Source organism: Corvus kubaryi, unplaced genomic scaffold (assembly GCF_017639235.1).
Source record: "Corvus kubaryi isolate FWS band 111438036 unplaced genomic scaffold, C.kubaryi_AGA036_p1.0 37398, whole genome shotgun sequence".
In the NCBI taxonomy this organism is placed as follows: Eukaryota; Metazoa; Chordata; class Aves; order Passeriformes; family Corvidae; genus Corvus; species Corvus kubaryi.
The window spans coordinates 4799666-4814223 of record NW_024581137.1 but is presented as its reverse complement, the minus strand read 5'-3'; the positions used below and the strand labels follow the sequence as shown (position 1 = coordinate 4814223).

General features: G+C 38.3%; 1 protein-coding gene across 3 annotated transcripts in view; it reads left to right on the top strand.

Moving 5' to 3' along the window:
* Positions 1–11211: 11211 nt before the first annotated feature.
* The window catches only part of VPS41 (VPS41 subunit of HOPS complex), a 114305-nt gene continuing 110958 nt past the window's right edge, over positions 11212–14558 (top strand). For 2 of the 3 annotated variants that reach the window (XM_042042890.1, XM_042042888.1), the window contains exon 1: positions 11244–11288. In XM_042042890.1, the coding sequence (XP_041898824.1) occupies positions 11259–11288 (30 nt within the window). In that variant the 5' untranslated portion in view covers positions 11244–11258. Of the gene's footprint in view, positions 11289–14558 lie in introns of all 3 variants that reach the window. The other variant, XM_042042889.1, reaches the window with a different exon arrangement.

The window sequence follows — 14558 nt, the reverse complement described above, 5'->3', positions numbered from 1 at the left end:
CTTATATCAATTATGCATATATTTTAAAGCAAGATTGTTCAGTTTGGAGAAGTTCCCAAATTCATAAAATAAATTTTAAAAAATTAAACAGGAGAAAAATAGTAGTTATGCTAGGAAAGGACACATAGGATCAAGTCCAGTCTCATGATATACTACTATATCATGTATTCCTACTTATTTATTCATCTTTATTGTACTACAACCAGTTTTCTGGATTTAGCTTAATCACTAATTATAAATGGGTCCAGTGAAGTTAAGAACATGACTCTTATTTAAAAGTACTTATGAATGAGATGGGGAGAGGGCTTCTTTCTACTTTTACATGAGTTGTAAGTTTGTGATACAGGCTCAACTAAAATTGTGCACCCAAACTCATGTGGGACAAGGCAGAGTTCACAGAGAACTTTTGATAATGTGGAAGCAGGATGAGAGAGAACACTGAAATTTTACAAGCATACTGGAATTGAGCCCAATAATCAGGCAAGAGTTGTCCAAGTTTCTCCAAATAAGATGGGTGACAGACATAGAAAAGGAAGCAATCATGATTTGCCATTTATTATTAAATCTTGCTTTCAGCTTGGTAATCAAGGGAAAAAGATAGCAGCAGGTATTTTATTGCAGGGTTTTTCAACAGCATCAGCAGTTTCAAACACAGTGCTCATCATCCTGTTCTGGCCAGAGCTCAAGAAACAATAAAGTATCTAAGGCTCTATTTTGATGTACGGTCTACATCTAGTTAGAAGGTATACATTCAAACCCGTTGACTCTTATTAGATCTGGACTCCAAAAAAAGTAGCATTGAGCTAATTCCAACAGATACCCAACAGTCAATGTCCTGATGGAGACAAACGAGAGTTTTGGACTCCTGAGAATTTAAGCTGTTTTGTAATACAAAATAATGATCTGGCAGAGAAAAGTCTTCTGGAGAATTACTAGCTGGCATAAGGGTTTTTAGATATAAATCACTTTTTATGTTATTTGCATATTTTCTATTCTAAAAATGAAGAAAATAAGAAAATGGAAAAGTTAAATTATTTGACATCACATGGAGTTTAATAAAAATAAATTTTAAAGTTTCCAGCAATCACCAGGCTTCTGAAGTGGTCAAGAAAGATCGATAAATGTCCCTATCATATCAATCTCATTTATCAGATACCTGAACTGAAATTTCAAGAAGCCAAGTGGCATATACAAGATATAAAACATATGGCATAGCAAGAACAGAATATGTGCTTCCCGATCTTTAACCAGAGCGTGGATATTCCTGCTTTGCCAACAGCTAATTCTTTTCACTCCCAGTTTTATATATATATATATATACACACACACATACATCCCAAGAACCTGATACATCACAAAAAAAATGTACTGAAGACAAGTAATGCCCTATCACAGCTAATAACCTTTGAAAGTTTTAATGTGAACAATAGCATGTGTCTGTTCTGCAGATTTTTCATTAAAGTACATAGACCAATCTTGAAGAAAAAAAATATATTTGAGGAAGTAATAACCCAGAGGTTAAAAAAAATATTGATTAGGAAAAAATGTTTTCTTCATAAAGATAGTATTTCTGTTTTAGCAAAAAGAGTTTATTCTCCAGAAAAAAAAGAAAACATGTAAGTATGTTCTTACAGCACACATTTCATTTGTTGTGAGCTTTGTTGAATAATGAGCATTCATCTTACAACCTTCTCTCACCTTACCTATCACACTAAAAGATTTTAAATTCTTCTGTAAAGTCTGTGCCATTTCATTTATTAAGTGGAAAAAAAATTAAATATCAACTTTTTAATACTTTTTTTCTTTTTTTTCTTTTTTTTTTTTTTTTTTGCAATGTAACTACCTGCCCTTTGGTGTCTAATACCTTCTTAGAAGATATGACCTGGTAAATTTAGTATGGATTACCACAGACTTATTCACTTCTAATGAGACATAGTTTCTCCTGATCTTTTTCATCTACCTTCAGAAAAGGAAGATAAAAAAAACCCCAGAGCTTGTTTCTGTCAGAGTTCGTTCTTTGGTGTCAGGGAAACATGCTGGGGCTTTTCCTTCTCTGTCTTCTAAGTTTTCACCTTGATCTTGTAAAATATTACAAATAATCCAAATGCATATATCATTCTGCTGTTTTCTAAATTCAAACTGAATAGTCAAATAGTCAAAGATAATGATTACTTGAGAATATATTTTTCCATCTTTGAGAAATGCATTCAGTGGTACATTTCCAAATTTCAGGAGTCTGGTGGGTGACTTGCAGACTAAGGCAAATGCAAATTAAGATAGCTGAATCAAGGGCCTTCTGAGGACTTCAAAGGGCTTTGGAAAGAGCCTCAAGTTTTTAGGACATTTCATCATAGATATCAAAATACTTCACAACAATCAGTACATTTCATTACTTCTATTTCATTGATGGGGAAACTGATGTATAAACAGTGAAACAATTCTCTTCCTATCATTTAGTGACTCTGTGGCACATCACAGGGTAACAGTCAGCTCCCATTACTTTCCCATTCTGCCATCTCAATCAAATCTTCTCGCAGACATGACCTTAGAAAATAATAGTTAGGCTTGTTACTGCAGTAATTCCGCTCCCCAAATGACTAAAGGCTGAATTAACATGTTATGTATCACTTGACAGAGGAGATCTGTATACTGATCCTTCAGAACTACTGCTAGATGTATTAGCAAACCTCCAAAATCCCAGTGTGCTGTACCTGCCACCACCAATTCTCATCATGGCAGTTCACTTGCATCTTTTCCTACAACCCTTTGATCCTCCTCATCTTTTACTAATATCAGCTACTTCAAGGGTTAGACAGAATTCAAATGAGATCTCGTGTTGATTTAGAAGTCTGTTTTTTCAGATAGAAATTGTATCTTCTCAACTATGTTCAAAAATAAGTAGTATGCTGTTGTCACCACCATAATATAAATGACTAATTATAATAAAGAGCTGGATGCTTATAAAATAAATAACAAGAGTTATGAGTGCTCCTGTCCTGTTTCTTCTAAATCATATAATCTGGTTTAAATGCTGGGGGCTGGACTGTCTGCATGATATTAAATAGTTAAAGGGAAAGCCTGACACTTTGTCATGGAGGAACATTCTTAATAGCTGCTGTTTAACACATGCCATGAGAAAAAGATGCTTGTGAGTGGCCATTAGATAAGCAACAGCAGTTAATTAATAAATGCTATTCTCAAACAATAATAAATACTGTTAATAGTAATAATAAATGCTATTCACAAACAATGAAGCAACCAAAAAGAGACAGGTTAACTCTAGTCTTCTTGCAAGCAGAAGAAAAAAATCAGTATTTGCTTAATGAAAAAAAGGCTATACTTGAAGCAGGCCATCAAAGGTGGAAAAGCTGTCCTGTAACAAAAGCATAATGCTGGGAATCAGGAGACAGATATTTTCTTTTTAAATTGCTTAAATTTCCTCAGTTTTTTCCCTTGAAAAATGTGAATTTGGTCATCATGGATGCTCCATGAACAAAACAGGTAACAGTTTTCAAGCACTATGGGCATTTCCTGGCTTGTCAGTGAACACTATGGAGAACAGTGTTGCTGGTGACCTATCACTATCACTACTGACAGCAATCCAGACATAGATGAAACTGAGGCCACTTCATAGCACTGTACTATAAAAATCTACTTAAATGAAGTGGGAAGGTGAGGAATGGCATTCTGCTGCTGCAATGCAGGTTTAGCGTGCGATGGGTAGAGAGCCCTTTGATATCCAACCCAACAGCACATGAAAGTGTTATTACCCACAAAATATCTCCTTGGCAGCTGAAGTATGAGAAGAATAACAAAAAACTTATTTCAAATTAAAAAACAATGGCTTTTTGGAAGGATATCCAATTATTGCCATATGTCAGATGTACTTACCCATATCCATTGTTGAGAGTGATTATCTTATTAACATTTCTATACTATAACCACATGGTGTAAGAATGCTGTGTAGGAACACTGTTAAAAGCTATGTGGCCTATTTTTTATGAAATAATATTTTAAGACTTCTGGAAGTGAATCACTTGCTAAGTAGGGACTTTAGCAGGACTGCTAAAATTCATATTTTGTTTCCATGTAACAGGTTGGTGGATTGTACAGCATTTTTTAAATCCACAGCCTTTGGACAACATAATTAATTCATGGGACATCTAAATTTGCTGAAATATGCTAATACGTCACCAGACAGAGGCCTCCGGTACTACCCCAGAAGGCTTTGTGCCTTTGCATGCTTCTTTTTGTCTCCTTCCTGGACATGAAAAATCTCAGCATAATGCAAAACACCCACCAGACAGACAGAACAACTATCTTTGCATCATTTCAGTTACTTAAACCTGTAAATTCAGAAGAAGGCAATACCTCAAGACAATCTATAGCAACCACCTTGGGAATGGGGATTCTCTTGGTGGTGCAACCTGTAACAAGAATACAGATAGAAATGTTTTGACAATTCAGTAATGAAAAGGACCCCATTATGCCAGTTGATCTTAATGACCATGAAAAACAGTTCTATTGAGATCCCATCATAAGACAGATAATGTATAAGAATTATCTAAACCTAGACTGAAATTCTAGAACTTAGGATACTGGATTTTCAATTTCAAATTGCAGAAATTTTGATAAAACTATAAAATCCTAGAGTCAAGATTTGGGGTCCTACCTAATATCTCTTTTCTTTTAAGAACTGGTCTCACTTATAGACAGCAGTTCTCAATAGATAGGAAGGAAGTAAAATTGCTAAAAACCAATAAAACTTATTATGAACATGGAGATTAAATTTAAGATTGCTCTTGAGACTCTTCGACCAAATACTATACTAAAGTTGTTCTAATCATTATGTGTCAATTTTAAATTAGATCAAATCGGAGTGCTTTCTTTGATGAGAATGCTAATTACTTAACTTATGTTTATGTTTGACAATGGAATGTGACTCTAACTGAAAACAAATGCTACTGCTGCTTTAAAAGAAAGAAACTAAGGAATACCAGCTTAGAGTAGCACATAAATGGGAAGTGGGAACTCTTAAAAGAATAACAGGGACTCTACAACAAGACAACAAAACATAAAATATCCTTGAGGAAAACATGCAACCATCCATTTTAGGTTTATATATACCTATAGACTTTCATCTTTATATTTTATTTCAAAGAGAAAAAAATCAGTGGCAGTAACTTAAATTTGGAAATTTGGGAATGAAAACCCAGGAACACAAGAAAAAACAGATGGAGCACAAAAAAGAAAATAAGTCAATGTTAGAAGAATTAAAGACAAGGAGTATTTTGATTATTAGGGAGGAGAAGGAATCCCCTAAGTGGAATGCCAGTTGAAAATGGTAGAGTTGTTCACAACAATAACATAAACATAAAAGGAGTGAGTAGGTTTCATTAGTTTAAATTGAGGCACGTCCCACCAAGCAAGTTAACAGAGATGGTAACAAATTTGAGGTATAGCAAACAACAGTCACAAAAAATTATTTGTAGGATGTAAAACATCTTTTGTGAAACAATCAATGCATCTTTCTATTTACCTTAACAAATAACTAAGAAACTATTTCATGTTAGACTACAAGTAGTTACATGGGGAACAGAAATCCTTGAATACAGAACTTTCGAAAGTTGCTGACATGATTCCATGGTGGACATAATGGAGGGATTCAAAGCTGAGATAAGAAAAATTTTAGTTTGCCATAGGGATAAGAAAATAACAGTATGTACCAAGTCCTGCATTATTAGACTGAAAGCTTGCTTATCAAAACTGGTAGAGAACCATAGCAGAGCAGTTTAAAACAGGAAAAAAAGAAAGAATTTCTTTAAGTGGAAGGCAGACAGCTTTTGGATTTAATTTTCTCAAGAGATTTTGGAGGTACATAGTGTTAACAAGTCAAAAAGAGACAAATTCATCAATAGCAGGTTTGTTAACAGATACCAGAAGGAGCAGTGAGGGACATGTCTTCTAACACCCCTTATTCCATGCCAATAGATGCTAGGATAAGACAAGGGAGTGAAGCTCAGAGGTATGTGCTCTCCCCAGACTGCATCCTATCACTGTGGAAGACCAAGCACTAAGCTAGATGGACCACTGTTCTATTTCTTTTGTATTCTTGATTTTTCTAGCAGTGAGTATAACTGCTCTTGAAATGACTTATCAGAAGTGCAGGGAGTTTTGTGTAGTTGGAAATGTTATGTCAAAGTATGTTTTCTTTTTTGAAAAATGGTACAAAGAAGAATTAATTCAGGTAAATCTCATGGCCCATGTTAGGGAGGAGTTCAGATTGAATCACAGCACTATTCCCATATGGCTTCATAATCTACAGATCTATGACACGTTCTCATAACATAACAATTTTTCAATTTCAGACTTTCTCCTTCTCTACAAGATCCTTTTTATATTTAACTATAAGGTTTTTAGGAGGATCCCTTACTACCTCTCCCTTTATAATAGCCCTTGTTTATCTTTAATAAATGGCTTTATGCTGTTTGTTGGGGTGACCCAGCACACTGCGGGGCTGGGGCTCCGTGGTGCCAATCAATACCAGCCCCTCCCCTGGATCGAGTTCCCCGAAGAGGCAGACTCAGAGGTCGATGGGCGGCTCCGAAGCCGAAGCCGCACCCCCCTCGGCGGTGCCCGGGTACAAGCCGCCTCCCCCAGGTCGGGAAAATTCTCGGTTACTCGGTTGTTCATTGGTTCTGTTATAACTCCTGCCTCTCTGTTCCCCCTGCCCCCCACTCAGTGGCTCTTGTTACACTGTATCCTCCCCCTGGCTTGTAATTCATTGGTTGTTTTCCCCTGTCACCGGGGTTTTCAAATTCCCTATAAAACTGAGGACAAGGCTCCGAGGAGCTATCCCATCACAATCCCATCGCATATCATCACATCGGATTCCAGCCTTCCGAGCTTGTTCGGGTTGCGACACTTCTAACAATAAACCTGTTCGAAGGCAGACCTGAACAGCCTCTCTCTTCCTTTGTCTCTGAGTTACCGTGAGCCGATACCATCAGCTCCTGCCATGTTCCCTCTGCAAAGAAGCCAGCTAGCTAGCTCAGCCAGCAGCCCTTTTCCTGATGCCGAAGTCACTTCTGCGACAGGCAGAAGTAGCGCAGCTGGACTCTCTCTGACCTGGGGCACGCCAGGGTTGGTGCCTCGAGCACCAAACGCCGCGTTAGTTGTTTACTGTGCTTCACGTTTTTTCATCTTCTTTGCCTGTCCTACACAGCACAAGTAGGTATTTTTAATAAAGACTGCCTGAGAGTGAAGACAAAGAAAGTGAGCAGAAGAAAGACAGATAGGGAGGGAGGGTCAGAGGAAGAAAGAAAAGACTGAGGAGAATGTTATTCCTGAAAGATTTGAAAATAATTCACTGTAATTTGAGAAAGTCTTTAAACGTCAGGGAATAAAGATCAACTATTTTAACAAATTTGTAATAATCTTTCTGCTATTGTTACCACTCTCATTTTTATAAAAATAGCTGATCATTTAAACTTAATTTAAATACACTGCAGTGGTGGAACATAGTGGTAATGCATACTTCCGTTTCTTACCTTGCCTTTTTGATGATATTGTAAATCACATAGGGGTTATCTTCAGTGCCAATTGAAGAAGGCAGTTACTGTGATGCCCATATGGTACTACTATGTTTTACATTTATAATTGAATTTTTTTTATAGTCATTGTTCTGATACGTATTTCAGGAAGAAATGTTCTAAATATATTTTAGATATGGATTAAGAAGAAAAAAACTAAGCAACTGCAAAACAATATAATGCTAGCAAGTCAAACAGGATTGTTACTAAAGTGCAAAGTTCCTGAACATATTCAAGATTATAATTATGTAAGCCGTGGTACAAATTGAAAGTGTCTTATAGAAATAATTATTTGATTGCAATGATAAAAAAAGAAAAGTCTTTGCAAATTTATTTCTACAAACAAGCAGAAAGAGGAAAATCTTTGAACTTCCATTCTACTGACATTATCCATGTTTTATAGAGCAGAGTGGTTTTAAACACTATTAACATCCAGACACCACCACCTATTTTTTTTTTTAACTGAAGAAGTGGTGGTGAGAGATAATCCAGCCGAATATTTTGTTGGATTAATCAGTCCTACTTGAAAGCAACTGAGAGCTCTTGGAGACTGAAATACAGTAATATACCAAAGGATACTTGTTATGTTTCACAGTAGTCAGAGAGAAAGTCTGTTAAAGCAAGAGAGAAAAATTTTAACACTATTTGAACTCTGAATGTTGGTCAAGGTCCAAGTTTCAATGCTAATTCTGATTTCTGTGTCAAAAAAAAAAAAAAATCAGAAATTCCTGACAGACTTAAATCTTTAAAATTCAAACTGGCTGGTATGTCAGCATCCTGTTAGAGATGCCCTGCAGAATTCCCATCAGCTGGAAGCTCTGCATTAAAATAGGCATTAAGAACATTAAAGGCATTACGATATGGCTAAAATACTTATTTAAAGACTTATGAAGTGTGCTATTTTTGGTGAACCAAGTTAAAACTAAGTGATAAAGCACAGCCACCTATCATGTGAGATGAATCTGAGCCAAAATGCTCTACCAACACTTCAAAGCATCCATAATCTCACCAGAGATCCCAAATCTCTACCTCTTGTACAACTAATTTAACCCAGACTTCAGTTCTATGTGCTGGCAGACAGTGAAAGAGAGGGTTTTAAGGTTAGGACAGAACATTTACTTCCCCTAGGCAGTGCTTAAGCTTTTTTTCCCAAAGGTTGATGGGATGTCTCAGGCCCAAATTTGTAGGATGCTGAGTACTTTGTGAGAGGGACTGAAAGATTTTAAAACCTATTAATGTCATTGCTTCTAGGTGACTTTCAGGTTTTCTGGAAGGTGGGTGTGGAACGGGTGGCAGAATCAGATGCCAACATATTAAATTTTCCTGACACAACAAAAAACTATATTCATGGCAGATCAAATTCATACCTTAAGTCTAAACAACAAAAGAATTAGTTTTGCACCATTCTGCCTGAAATAAGCAGCACACTATAAGTAAATCACATTGTTTATACAACTTATTCTGTGTGCAATGTAAACAAGAACATCTGTTCCTTGACAGCTGTTTGTGAAAAATGAACAAATGTGCACTGTTAGCTGTTATAACAGCAAAGTTTATAAGATCTGCCATCCTTTCCCTTAAACTCTGTTTTTCTTGGCACTTAAAAAGTCAGTTATTAATGTTCTTTACAGTTTAAAAAGTGACACAAAATATCTGTTGATGTCAAAAAAAAAGGGGGGGAAAAAGAAGAAAAGAAAAAAAAGAAAAAGAAAAAAAAAAGGAAAGGAAAGAAAAAAAAAGGAAAGAAAAAAAGAAAAAAAAAAGAAAGGAAGAAAACAAACCCTGTAGCCCAAATCCTCTATCAAGGTTTTTTGTTCCCCGAAAGCAGGAGAAAAAACTTCACTGGAAAAATTTCCTTTCACAAGATATACACCGTTAGAAGTAACAGAAAATACAGCTTGTGCATTACATCTTAAAGGACAAATCCTGGCTCCATCGACAGCAATGGTACATTTTTTCATTGATCTGAACAGAACTAAGATTCAAGAAGGACTGAATGGGCCTATAATGAACAGCATTATGGGTAAGCCATGCAGCTGTCAGCAAACACCTCTTACAGTCTCTTACTTAAGTTTATTTTCATCTTGAAATCAGTTTAATTTCTTGCCAGCAAGATTCTTCTGAGGACCAAGCATGCCTGGCACATGGGCATCTACTTCTCATTTCCAGCCTAAATGCACTGAAAATAGCTGATACTTATTTGATCTCATACCTTTTACTTTAATAGTTCTTCTTCCTCTTCAGATGTCTTTTATTGTTAGACTGAAGTTGCTGAACCCTTCTTTTTATCAGTCTTCTCCAACAGATCAGACCCTAAAAGTGGTTCCTTGGCCCCTTCCAGTTTCAACTAATTTTTTTATTGTAACAAAGGTGACTCCGAATTTACAATTATATCTAGGTGTGGTCTCAACAATATTTTGTACAACGGCAGCCAAACATCTCTTTCTCCGTAGATATCCCATGGCTTATATGGCCAGGATGACATTTACACACTTCTCCACCATGGCACCTTGATAGTCCATAACAAACCATAAAAAAGATACTTTCTTATATCATTTGCATATTAAATTTATTCAGGATAGCTATTTCCATATGTTCTGACACTGAAACTGGTAACTTTTATAGATCTCTGTCTCACCCCTGTGTACAGCTTTCAGTGTGATTTTAAAGGACAGCTCTAGCTCTTCTCAGTTAAAATTCTGGCAATTTCTAAAGGTTTGGCAATGATATACATTATTTTCATAGCCAAGGTGATACTCTTTGCAATTAACTGTATGGCCTTAAGGTTTTCCAGTGTGGTATTATGCAATTCCTCTTTTATTGCCAAAGGTGATCTGCACTGCACATTTTTTAATTTGTGGCTTGGAACTCAAGGACACATAACACTGTAGCTCCACCTTAGATTTTAAATAGCTCCAAAGGCAAAACCCAAATGGTAAAATGTTCTGCCTATTGCTTTTTAGCTTTGATTATGTTTTCAACATATAAAGAAAGTAATTTGTGTGCAAGCAAGACATTCAAGTCTTATTTTATGCTTTTAAAAGTCAAAATGCAGCAGCTTCTAGAATTGTAGAAGACATTTAGGCTTTCTGAAATCCTTCTCCTGACACTAGTGTGGGCCATTTCAATATTGATGATTAAGGAAAAAGGACAAAGAGGACAGAAGCTGCTACATGTAGGATCTAATGGAAACTGGAGCTGCGCTCGACCAGGTGCTGCTCAGAGGGATGACAGTAAAAAGGCCTGATCCGGGAGCACTGGCAGTGCTGTGCACAACAGTGGCAGCAGGCAGGCTGCCAGTGGCTCTGGGCTTCAGCTACACCCGAACCCTCGCTAATTAGGGGTAGCTCACCAAGCACTGCAGTGGCTACCTTCAGCCTTATCACAGCTGGGCGTACCATGGAGCTGGGAGATCATGCTGATCTCCCTGAAAGAATCATGGATTTCAGCTTTAAAAAGCATCTCGCAGCTAAGGAGGGCGGAGAGGCAACTTGCGTCTGCCCTCCGTTTTGTACGGCATCGTCACCATACCTCAGCCGGGCTGAGAACGGGAAAAAAAAAGGGGGGGGGGGGGGGGGGCGGCGAAATCCTTTCCCTCCGAAACTACATTTCCCAGAGTGCCTCGCCGGCTTCCTGCTTCTCACATGACAGCTGCCTGTCCGCGCCATGGCGGAAGCCGAGGAGAAGGTAGAGAGTGTCAGTGCACTGTGGCCGCAGCGCCGAGCAGCGGGGCTTAGAGCGGGACGGCCGAAGCGTGGGGCCGGGCTGGGGGCACATGGGAGTGGAGGGGCGGAGGGACAGTGCCTATGCCAGGGGGAAGAGACCGGCAGCCAGCCCTGCGGGGTGCGGGGCCGGCGGCGACAGCCTCGGACAGCCTTCGGGACAGTCTCGCTGCGCCGGGGCGGAGGAGGGAAGATGGAGGCAGGGGAACCTGGGTCTGGCCGGGAGCGTGGGTTTAGAAGTGCATATGGCACCTCTGTGGAGCCAGGATTAAAGAGCTGGAGGTTCTCTCTACGGAGGGACATAGGAGACATGACCAAGTTCATCTCAACAAGGGGATTTTTTTCTGAGACAAAACTTGAGGAGTTTCTTGCTGTTGTTCCCTAAATCGGATGTTCTCCTATAGCTCCCCGTCCCTAGGTTGCTCCTTCCCAAGAAAAAAAAAAATAAAGCAAAAATGCACTTCCTGGCCCTTTCAGGTACTTTCTAAGTGTTTCTTTGCTGAGCCAGCATTTGGACAGACAGCTGAGCTATGCGATCTTTCTCTGTCTTGCATGCCTAGAAGTGGGAGAGTCTTAGAATTACTTCAAGGTAACTGGCAAAAGTTAGAGATTGGCATCTGGTTTCCACCTTCCCTGCTGACAGAGGTTTGTTGGGAGGGCTTGGCTTCCTTGGGGGAGGCTTTTTTTCCCAGGATTGGTGAGTTTGTAACTGTGGCAGCCTTTGGAAGGATAAAACAAACTCTGACAGCCTGTGTTTTGCTCTCTTTGGACTATGATAGGAGAGTTACCTTACTCATTTCAGTCTATTTCCTGTGGGCAGCATGCACACCTCTACTGAAAGAGATCTGTGTGTTGTGCATGTGTTTCTTTAAAACTCAAGTTTTGTGGCTTTCACCTTCTGTCAGGTTTAAGTTATGGGCCTAAACATGTACTATATTACATTTGATGTTTGTAAAAGCAAAGGAAGGGAAAACCCCATACCCACCAAACTGGAAAGCCTGCTTAAGAATTTTTTGAGAAGTTATGTTGGATCTGTTAAGTGAAAGATTATAATGGTGAGAGATTACTTCACATTTCTATGGTTTCCTCATCTGTGTTCCCTTCCTGCATTCTTTGGCTACTTAAGCAACAGCATTTGTCAGCTGGCTGAAGTATACTGCTGATTTTCCCCTAAAGTCTGAGACCCAGCAGTGACTGCTATTCCTACACGATTTTGGATTCTACTTGTCTACAAATCCCTCTTTAGGGATTTCCTTTCCACAGTTACAAGGCTCCTAAAAAGTGGATGTGGAGGATAATCCTCTCAGTTCATGCATTTGGAGGGAAGGGAAAGGAACCTAACAAAACCCAGGGCAATCATAACTACAGTTTACTGTTCCAGTTTGCCTAAGCAAGTGGGAAAACTCAGGCAAAAAGCTTTTCATAGTAAGCTGCTAGCAAAGTGAGTTATTAGGTAACTATCAATTCTGAGCACCTTCAGCTAAGTTCTTGTCAGGGAACAAATACAGTTTCTGTATTGGTTTCCTAAGCCAAGGCTCCCTCTGAATTTTTGCATGTTATTTTCTGCAGTAAAACATAAAGGCCATGAAGCATTTGTGTTTGTATGCCATTTGTGAAATTTAGTATCTGGGGTTGCGGTGCCTTGTGAATACAGGGCCAGGGTAGATGTCGTAAATAAAAATAGATTGATATTTTCTTAGTTCACATGGCCTGATTATTGGAATCAACTTCTGGCATGCCTTAATTTTGTATGTCAGTAGGGATGCCTTTGCACATGGAGCTCAGTTAAGTGGCTCAGGTGGGTGTGAGGACCGGCTGCTGTCTCAGTAAGTGAGCTGTTAACTCCACCCTGCACGTGTGTCTGTCTGTCTGCATAGTGTTAGATAGTGAGCTCATCCTGAAAGTAACTTCCTGTTCTAGACAGCCAAAGATATTGGACCATGAGGGGCAGATGTAGGTGGTGTAGCTGCACTAGAAAGTCTCATGTATACCAGCGGAAATGTCACTTCCTTTAATTCCTTTGTTTGGGAGAGCTTTTTTTTCCAAACTATGTGAATTATATCAAAATATCATAACGGTAGTGCTATTAATTTTGATTTAGTAAGGAGTTGAGTAGGTAGCTTTTGGTATTCAGGAGAGAAAATAAGGTTTTTATTAGGAATTTGATGATACTTTGCATTGGACTTTGTGTGTTGTTCTAGCTCATCCAATCAACTGGCAATATTACACCACAATGTTTTAGTTCTGTTCTCACTTGGTTGTTGTTAAGTAGAGTTTAAGATGCACAAAGATTCTATGTAACAAACTGTAATTTCCTGAAAAGTTACAGCAGCTTGTGATTAGAGACTGGGAGACTGACAGACAAACAGTTGTGCTTGCAAAGTCAAACCTAAACTTCAAAGGATGCCAGGATTTTACTCCATCTTCCCTTGATTCCCATGTACTTTCTACTTGCAGTTTCCCAACTCATGTCACAAGTACAGACTACAATGATAACCCTTCTATGGGATGTGTGTTTTAGAGGTGGGCCTATCTGTAGTGAGTAAAATGGAAGAAACACGTGACAGTAATTGTGGTAACACCTTGCACTAAGCTTCCAGTAGCAGGTAGAAGCGCTGCTTTGCTTCTCTCCCATCTGCTGTGATGGTCATTATGGGCATCAATGTGAGCCTCCACTAATGAAAAGGAAGCCTTTGCTTTTGGTGAACAGGTCACAATAAGTGCATTTTATAAAAGCATGGAAAATAAATAAATGTGAGAAAAAATTACACTGGTTGTCAGTGCATTAATTTTTTTTCCTTTTCCATTTTTCTCTAAGCTGTTGGTAAGGGTGTAAATTTTTTTTTTTTTTTGTCTTCTCTGGTGGAATTCTGTACCTATTTATCTTACTCTTCAAATACTCCATAAGATTTGAAATTCTGGCTTCTCTCTTGCTTGTTCTTTGTTTATATCATATTTTATTGTTAAAATGCTTACATTCACTGCCAGTGTATTAGTTGTAATCCTTTATTGCTATTGATAAAGATAAATACGTTAAGTAAATCTTCGTTTTGCTGACTTCTTTGAGGAGGCATTGCATCAGCAGATTTTCTCAGTGGACAGATGAGAGATGAGCAGGAGTTGACTTACAAAATTTTTTTTGTAGGGTAGAAAGAATCATTATCTTGCCAGAGAGAGATGTTTTAAAGGTACAGTTGTTTGAAAGGCAGGAGAAAGCCACATCTTGTGTTAACATGGGATGAGG